The sequence below is a fragment of the Rhopilema esculentum genome, chromosome 19 (genome assembly GCF_057945365.1).
Source record: "Rhopilema esculentum isolate cy_ngs chromosome 19, ASM5794536v1, whole genome shotgun sequence".
NCBI lineage: Eukaryota > Metazoa > Cnidaria > Scyphozoa > Rhizostomeae > Rhizostomatidae > Rhopilema > Rhopilema esculentum.
This window is the reverse complement of record NC_142833.1, coordinates 3,976,460-3,986,138: the sequence shown is the minus strand read 5'-3', so window position 1 is coordinate 3,986,138 and position 9,679 is coordinate 3,976,460. Positions and strand designations below refer to the sequence as shown.

Genomic DNA, 9,679 nt, shown 5'->3' with positions numbered 1-9,679 from the left:
CTGAATATTTTCTGCACGAAAATGGGCTTGTCGCAAACATATAGAAATGTTGTTTTGGTCTCCACATAATTTATCTCAAACAACATTAGTTGATGGTATTGGGAGCAAGGCATAAACAAAATGTATGCATGCATGCTTTTCGATAACTCCATTTAGGCTGTATTGTCTGCTCGATGCACGAAATCGTCTTTCACAGTTATGGCAATAGCTTCCCAACTTTTATGCGAAGCAAATGATTTAGAAGTGGCCATAAAAAGTGAAAGACGTTTTTCCCCCATTTTCGTTAGCCTTGGCCCCCCTACATTAAACTTCGTGGTATGGGCCCTGGACTTCCGGTCGACGTTATGACCTGTGAACCTGCGAAGTAAACCATCATTTAGAGCACGTTGGTTTTGAAAAAAGAATACGAAGATTTAGGCCTAAACATCAAGCGCAATTCAAGACAAAAACTGTGAGATGAGAGACATAACTCTGCCTTCTCTTTACTGAGAAAGACTCCCGAGAAAGACGCCCAGAGAAAGACGCCCCGAGAAAGACGCCCCGAGAAAGACGCTCCGAGAATGGGTGCTACAAACTGGGCCTACTGACCACGAGGCTGTATGATTGGGCCTAAGTATCAACACTGTCTAAACTTGCTATGTCAACATCACATTCTACCATTCTCCCTTCTTTTTAAATCTCCCTTCTCTTGTTTTATAAGCCTCCAATATTTTCCTTTTTCCTACCATCATTTGCACAAAATATTTTGCATAAAAAACCTAAATCCAAAACCAAAGAATTAAGACAGCGCTTTTGATGACCTTGTTCTGTGTTGGCGTCATAATAGTCAATCTTGATCAGATCCTAAAACTTGCTTTCTTAGTGGAGTTGGTAACAAGCAGCCTTGATATGATATAAATTCTAAGTACATTATAAATTATTCATTGGGAGGTAGCAACAACCAGCTCAAGCTGAAGCTCAAATAATTGTTTTTAAAGCCATTTGATTTAGCTTAAAATATGAGTATGAACGCTTATTAGACTTTGAACCCTTATTAATACATTTCAAACAAATAGGACAAGAGTTGTCTCAAGTTGCTTCTTTTCGATGACTAACGACTACAATCATAATAGGCGAATAATGTTGAATATTAAAGGCGATATTATTAATCATAGCCAGATAATATAAAGTATTATCGTTTAAGTCATTTTGGATTGATATGTTGTTTATGTATGTGATTCAAATTTTGTGACTGTGAATTAGAGCTAATAGTACGATGTACTGTCAGTATATATCTATGACCATGACAACAAACCAAAACTTAGATTTTGGGATAGTTGGAGGGTCATGGTAGCCAACCTTCTGATAGAAGATGGTACCTGATGATGACTTTCAATAGCGATCTCGAGATATGAACAGGGTTAACCTCAATATTTGCACAAAACACTAGCTTCTTTAATTCTTGTGGCATCTGCATAATTTATTAGCTGTTTCAATTTTTGTTTGCCATTGGCTACTAACATAGCCACCTCCAATACCAGCCCCCTAACTAATTTCTTGCTAAGCAATTTAACCCTAAATACACATCAATCGAAACAAGAAACAGAATTCGACAGAATTGATACATAACATACATTTCAAAATAACAAATATCCAGAGAAATCAGGAGAGTACTAAATCAATGAAATTTCTAACTATGTTTCGTCAGAATTTGTTAAATACATAGAATTTCAACAGTCAACTCATTTCAGTAATACAAATCAGGTTACCAGTAAATCAGAATATTACAAAAATTGGGACAGGTTAGTTCTCTACTGAAATTTTCACAAATAATAATACATTGTGCACCTTTGCAATCAAAAGCTTTTTCTAATTAAATACCAATGACTATATTCTTACAATGATACTTCATTAGGTAGCCAGGAATCTTTATTACATGTATAAATCTACTACTACACTAGTTGAAATTCTTTCCGGTATATTTGCGTGGTTTTAGAACCGTCCCTTCTATTTTGATGTTTCCTTTGTGTTCATTAGCTCTATTTGTAGGAAGAGGCAACATACGAATGAGGCTAATTGAATATTGCCTGTTGAAATTACTTCTAGTTGCATGTGTATATTGTTTCGCCGGAATCTTTGCTTGCTTCCTCTAACGAATCATTAACAATAGACTGCCTTTTAGTACTAACTGAACATTTAAACAGTTTATTTATTTGAAAACGATCTCCAGCGCTCAGCCCATCTCTTTGTCCAATAATTTTCAGTATGTTCTTTGCTTTAATGGAGCACCCAAATATCGACATGGTATCTTTGCCATTTTTGCTGTATTTGTTTCGACTGTAGTGCATTATACTGTTGTAGTCATAGTCACTGCCAAGAAAATTCTGAACAAATTCTTTGCTGATGCGAAAGTACTTCTTTTTGTCTGAAATCGAAAGAAGACTAACATAACTTGAAAATGGCTTTGAAAAAGCAAACATTTCAGAATCTTCAGTGTATTTATTGTCAAAACATAGATTGAAAATTTTACGTTAGGAAATATGCATACCCAGTTGCGGATCGATCGAAATAGGCCAATCAATCAGAGACGCGAGCACATGACTGTTGAGGTTGCCCAATCAGTGCCACTTACCTATGAAAATGTGATCAATGGAGTCCTGAAGTGAAAACGAACTCCTACTATTCACACAAAAGCGGCTTTTTCATGTTAATGTAGATAGATTCCAAAACTGCTAGATGAACGACAATCGGGCGTGTTTTGGGGGTGTCTTGGGGAAAGTTTTTTTTACGGTGTTTAAAAAGTTTGTTTTGGGGTGTTTAAAAACAATCGGTACTAGTGAAAAAGCAAGAGAATCAATGACGTCACAAGATTTGCATTTGGTTCAGTCTTCACAACAAACACACTAAACAACTTAGTCAGGACTGTTAGTCAAACAATGCTGCAAATTGTGGTTTACAACAGGGGACAGTTTGATAGGAGACAAAAATAGGATATAGAACCTAACTGAAAATTGTTCCCTTTTTCTATTTTTAGACGGGGGTACTTTGCTCCAGAACCTTTAAAGACTGTGTTATCGCTTCTCAGTCGCACTTAAGTACTACGGCACAAATCTTTGCAATATAGGACAGTTGGATACACTGAAAAATATAGGATATAGACCCTGTCTGAAAATTGCCCCCTTAGGCTATTTTTAGACTAGGGTGCTTTACCGCATGAATCCACTAACGACGTTATTTGATACCTCTACTAAGAGTAGGTACAATAGCAGGAAACTTGCAATAAGTGGCAATCTGATACGCAGGAAATGATAGGATGTAGACCCCATCTGAAAATTGCCCCCTTATTCTATTTTTAGACTAGGGTGCACTGCCCAGTCCTTAATAGACGGTATTTTTGTACTTCAATCGTACTTTAATGAATCAGTGTGAAACTTTGCAAAAGCGGACAGTTTGATGCACTAAAAAGATTGGATATGAACCCTGGCTTGAAATTGCCCCCTTAGGCTATTTCAACTGCAGTTTTAATACCGACCTTAATTTTGCTTAGTGTACTAAATGCCAACTGCTTCTGTATTTGCAAACTTTGTGACGTCACGGAAACGCGCGCTTTGTCACAGTTGAAAACGTGAAAATGGGATATTCTACCTAAATTTTTAGACGATAGAAAATATTCACCTCAACATATATCATTGAAATCAGCAAATTTTGCTTATAAAAAATGTGCCTTTATCTAAACTTATCAAATTTGACTTCATAGGTAATCAAATTTGACTTTATAGGCAAAGTTTAATCTGAAAAAGGAAAGAAAGAAAGAAAGAAAAGGGGAAAAGGTCCTGCCTTATTGTTTTGTTCAGATTACTCCAGTCAAAATGAATGAAATTATGGTCTCTAGAAGTAATTTACTAGCAAGATCCTACATCTCGGTAAATAATTACTGCATGTGCTGTGGTGGTGCAGTGGTTAACATCAATGCTGTTGGCAAGAATTAAAACAGTTTTATGCAGATTATATTTATTGTGTTGCTTTTCAACCTCATCTTATTGTATTCTATCACGATTAGATACTTGCCAGGTAGGATATTTTCCCAGTTGATCTCTACATAAATATCTCTGTCTTCTCGGGTATGCTCGTTTAGAAATCCAAACGCATGCATTATTTGGTGAATCACTTCCCCTTTCTTCTCACAGCCGTCACCAATTGAAATTTTCTGACCAACTTTCTCTTTGTCTTTTCGTAATCCAATGAAAGACCAGCATCTATTTCAGAGAATTTGCTTATTAGCTCTTATAAAAAGATTTCACAAGCTAAACATGTTCAAATTTGGTCTTTCATTTAAAGTATCAAATATCAAAATATTTCTAAATTATGTCTCTGTGAGTTAGAGGAGGAAAGAAATCAGTTCTAAGGTCTTTTAGATTTGCTTACCATTTGCATGTTTTCCATTTTTGTAGATTAAATTACAAACTAAAATAAGACCAAATGAGACCAAATAAGACCAAATAAGACCAAATAAGACCAAATAAGACCAAATAAGACCAAATATGACCAAATAAGACCAAATAAGACCAAATGAGACCAAATAAGACCAAATAAGACCAAATAAGACCAAATAAGACCAAATAAGACCAAATAAGACCAAATAAGACCAAATGAGACCAAATAAGACCAAATAAGACCAAATAAGACCAAATAAGACCAAATAAGACCAAATAAGACCAAATAAGACCAAATATGACCAAACAAGACCAAACAAGACCAAATAAGACCAAACAAGACCAAATAAGACCAAATAAGACCAAATAAGACCAAATAAGACCAAATAAGACCAAATAAGACCAAATAAGACCAAATAAGACCAAATAAGACCAAATAAGACCAAATAAGACCAAATAAGACCAAATAAGACCAAATAAGACCAAATAAGACCAAATAAGACCAAATAAGACCAAATAAGACCAAATAAGACGAAATAAGACCAAATAAGACCAAATAAGACCAAATAAGACCAAATAAGACCAAATAAGACCAAATAAGACCAAATAAGACCAAATAAGACCAAATAAGACCAAATAAGACCAAATTAGACCAAAATGAGAAAGTACACAGAATATTTTTCTCTAAATGGCCATTAAACTTTTTCATACCCGTTTCCTTTGAAGAATTTCAGAAAATAATCGTCTTTCTTCTTTTCCCGCATCCGAAATCGAACACACGTGAATTTTTCAATTTCTGCTATTGCTTCTGATATAGCCTTTTTCTTTTCTGGTGGAGAAAAATATAAACAAAAGTCAAGTTTTAGTGTATACACAAATCTTTTGCTCCGTTGATATCAAAGTCAAAGACTTTCATTTGTAGAACCTTTCGTTATTCAAATTCAATGTCACCATGTTGCTTAAAAAAATATTTGTAAATTGTATTCCTGATTGAATTTGTTTAAAATTTGATAAAATCTGTTAAAATTCTAAAATTTCATAGAGTTCCTTTCGAATTTCAATCACAAATGAAGCTCTTTTATTAGTCTTTGTTTTGAACCCACGATATCTTATCTTTTTCTTTAGTTTTCACACAGTTGTTTCATACTGATCCCTCAGAATTTCTTGAAACTTTGATTTTGTGCTCGATGTCTTATTTTCTAGAACGAATCTTTGTGAAAAACAGGATGACGAGCATGGTGTGCCTTCCATTACTTCCAAAAATCTTGAAACACTTACACCAGTTTAACAAGCATATTTAGTAACCCGTATCTCCCCTTGTTTCTCCAAAACGAGTCCTTAGATTAGAATTTTTCATTTTTTTTATCTGACTTGTAGGATATTAGCTCAAACTATCAAGATTTTCGGGGATGATCTATATGTAAAGGAATTAGTACTCGAGGAGTTAATGAAATATGTATAAACAAAACTCGACTTCAAGGGCTTTCCAGGTAATAATTATAACGTCAGACTCTGGCAGATCTCCGTATTTAAACTTGATCCGTAGGTTAAAGGCAATCTGTCTCGTTGTGGATTGGTTAACGAGAACAATAGCTGCAACAATAGCCTATACACAATTCCAGCGCTCCGTCATATTTTTTACAATGCGATAAATTAAAGGGGGACTGGAAATAATAAAAATCCCTTTGTTCTTATAATCAATCAACGTCGTGACAGATTGCCTTTAAAATGGGTGTGTTATTGTCTGTCACCTTACTGATTAGATATTGAGATGTTGAAAAACGAGATAAAATTTTCTTTAGTTTAAGATTGTAAACAGATATATTGTTCAGTAATACTGATAAGAATCCTATCCTATATCCGCATCTCAATACCTCTACATTGATAAAAATGACTGACATCTCCTGATTACTTACTATCATCTATGCTGGCATCTATTTCATACGGGATCTTTTCTCCTGTAGGCCAAAGCTCGAACACATCAGAGTCTTTGTTATTGATCACAACCCTCTCTTGTCCTGCTTCATTTTCGTCGTCATTCTGTCTTCCATAGAGAAAGTCTTTTTGGGTTTTTGATAAGATAAAACCATCCTCTAACTGGCTAGATTCTATTCCTGTTGGTGCATAATTTGTAGTTGAAATATCATTCAGCAAACATCTGTATTAGAATTATTTTAGCAGACGAATAATAGACTGCTCGCACTATTAACGAATGCAATCTAAACAAATAGTAGAAGGGCAGATTGATTCATTTACGATGCGAGTATTATGATGCTAGTAAGTTACATGACTAGGTAATCAAATGCTCTAATATTTGTAAAAGGCCTAAATAATTTAGAGAACATTTTCGTTTTAAGAATGATTTTATTATGAAGCCTTTTTTGAAGAGCCTTCTTTGAGTACACTCATTTTTTTATAAGAAACTGGCTATAAGAAGCGAGTACTGGACAGTCAGAAAAAATTAAGAAACTTCAGTACTCGAAGCAAAAAGATTAAGAAACTATTAAATCGTGATAAAACTGAGAACAACGAAATTTTGTAAAATCCAAGAACAAGATTGCCCTGTTGGCCCAGAACTTGAGACACAAGGGATAAAAATGTTCTTCCCACATCTAAATACAGCATCGGAGCGGAGGCGAATCTCTTGACATGATAAAAAGGTCACGAACATTTCATAACATCATTCATGACATCATAATTAAGAAACTCTTAAAAAACAATGAGTATTGAAATTTCCAGAACATTAAGAAACCGGAGTACTCAACATCGACCTTTGTTTCTTATAAAAAAATGAGTGTATATGACTTCTATGCCAAAACAGTTACACGAGAATGATCCAGCAATGCTGGAGCAAGAGCACGGAGGGAACAGCTGTTTCCTGGACCATAGAGGTCAAAAGAGTGGGCAGAAACTGCAGTTTTTGACATGATCTCATTTACCCTTAGGGTCCTTAAGCTTAGTTTTCTACTGAAATTGGGCTTGGTTCAAGGTGATAGCAATATTTGAGATCCAGACGGAAGCAAAAAAAACAAGCTATGCACATAAAAAATGTACTCCGGAGGATCAACTTATTCTCTTCCCTTCGCCTTTATCACTTAGATTCACCTTAGAAGTGTTTGTTTACGACGATACATTCTACCTGTAAAGTACTTTGAAAATATAAATGTTTAATCAGAGGAAAATGCTATAAAATTTCCGATAGTTTCCGAAGTTTAGTACAACAAAATGTAATTTGAAGTTTGTGTAAGCCAATCTGTAGCGTGTTGTAGCAAACAAATTTCTGGGGGACTACCCTTAAACCCCCTTTTCTCGACTCGCTTCCCTCATCTACCACCTTCATGCCTTTGACAAAAGCCTGTCCCCTTTTGCCCAGTCATAGTTCTGGCATCCCTGGAAACATCCCATATCTTTAAATTTTTATCTTTTAATCATTAATTTTGGTATGTCTTGTAAAAAATTGCTTAGTCTACGAATAATTGAATTAAGACCCTAAATAACTTTTAGATTTTAAAATGGTTTTGAAAAAGCAAACATTTCACAACATGCTAAGAGGTTTTTCGTCCAAGGGTCATAAAGAACACGATAGAAATTTTATATTTTTCTATACTGACAAACACTTCAGTTCTATACTCTGAGGAGTCTCAGACAAAATAAAATTCAATATATTGTGAAATTTTTGCTTTTTCTAAAGCCATTTTCAAGTTTTGTACAGAAAAAATTGATCATATCAGATTTGGCTTAACAACAAACAGTAAAGTTAATAAACCTTGTTCATCTTGAGTGCTTTGCTGGCCACAAAGCTCTGTAAGAAGGCCATTAGGATTTTCCAAGCAGTTCTGCTCTTGAAATTCTTGTGCGTTATTGGTAATTGCTGAATACACCACTCCTATGCAATAACAAATGCAGAAAATGCTAACAGATGCAAGATTCATTCCTAATATCTTTGTCTGAATCCCTTTTCTATCAAATATTTTCAACTTGTCAATTCTTGGGGTATGCTTAGAATTTGCTCAGCATTTCCACAACCAACACGTCAAATCTTTTTCAAATTGACATCATCATCATTGCTTATCTTTGTGTTTTGGATATAACCAGTTTTGGTATTACCGATTATCCCACGGAGAACAAATTTTGTTCAACCAGTCTGATTCTGCTAACTTCTGATAAAGCAAAATTCACTGGTGTTGTTGTCTGGGCTCATGGTTCAATGGGCAATGTGCAACTTTGAAATAGAGGGCGTCTCCGCACAGTTGCACAGGAAAGGATCTACATTAAGTACAACAATTTCGGTGAGATCTATTTTCGGTAAAGCAAGGCAACAAGAAAGTCTTATCAATTTGTATCACTTGTGGCATTATAATATTTTGTTTCTGTTTTAATTTTAAAATATTATTGTATAATTTCATTAGCAATGTATGTATTTTCACAGGCCTTCGTACTATAATTTCTTAAAATTAGACTGAATTTGACTCCGATTATGGTGTGACATGGAAACACATTGGATACCAATTACTTTTAGAAATTAAGTTATCCTTTAGATTTTTGACAAATTTTATTTTTGGACTTTTCTTAATGTTCGGCTAGAGGATTCTCTTTGAATTTAACTTAAGATTTCTTGCAATTAATCTGAGGGGGGTTTAGGCAAACAATACTTCATTTTAGGATTCTTAAGGAAAACATTTTTTGTTAAATTGATAATTTTTTTGACAATAAAGAATATAGAATTTGTATTTAAGGATTGCTGGCAATTTTTTTCTCAAATTCATTTAGAAAGTCGTCCCGATCACTCACATGCTTTAATTGATATAAAGAAATAAATTTTAGAATTTCTGGAAAATTTATTTATGCATTTCATACAGATTGCAAAAATTGCATACAAATCAAAAATTGGGAACCATCTTTTCTTTGCAATACTGCATTGAAGTTCTTATAAGCTATTTCATATTCTCTTAAGTATGCTTATTAATGCATTCAAGACGGCATTGAATTAATTTTTTTGCTTTAATCAACCATATATCATGCTTTGCAAACATATATGTAGCTAAGTTTCATTCAAATAAAGATATAACTTTTTACAATATGACCTCAAAGCGCAATTGAAGGCAGTGGTTTGGATTTCCATTCACATTATACTTCTTTCGGTAAAAATTTTGCTTCAATATTTTCTAGCCTTGAAGATTTTTTTAAGGCAAATGTGTGACTTTTGAGAATGGAAGTGAAGGTCTTTGTATGCAATAAAAACATGTTAATTGAAATCGATACTTGAA

At 34.2% G+C, this 9,679-nt stretch overlaps 1 protein-coding gene across 1 annotated transcript; it reads right to left on the bottom strand.

The window, feature by feature from the left end:
• Positions 1–1,610: 1,610 nt before the first annotated feature.
• LOC135688505 (zinc metalloproteinase nas-1) lies at positions 1,611–8,584 on the bottom strand. Its single transcript, XM_065205375.2, has 5 exons — positions 8,179–8,584; positions 6,329–6,526; positions 5,124–5,241; positions 4,048–4,235; positions 1,611–2,404 (listed from the first exon to the last, which is right to left on the bottom strand). Exons 1-5 carry the CDS (start codon positions 8,342–8,344, stop codon positions 2,082–2,084), a joined length of 993 nt encoding a protein of 330 aa, XP_065061447.2. The 5' UTR covers positions 8,345–8,584; the 3' UTR covers positions 1,611–2,081.
• Between the last annotated feature and the right edge of the window lie 1,095 nt (positions 8,585–9,679).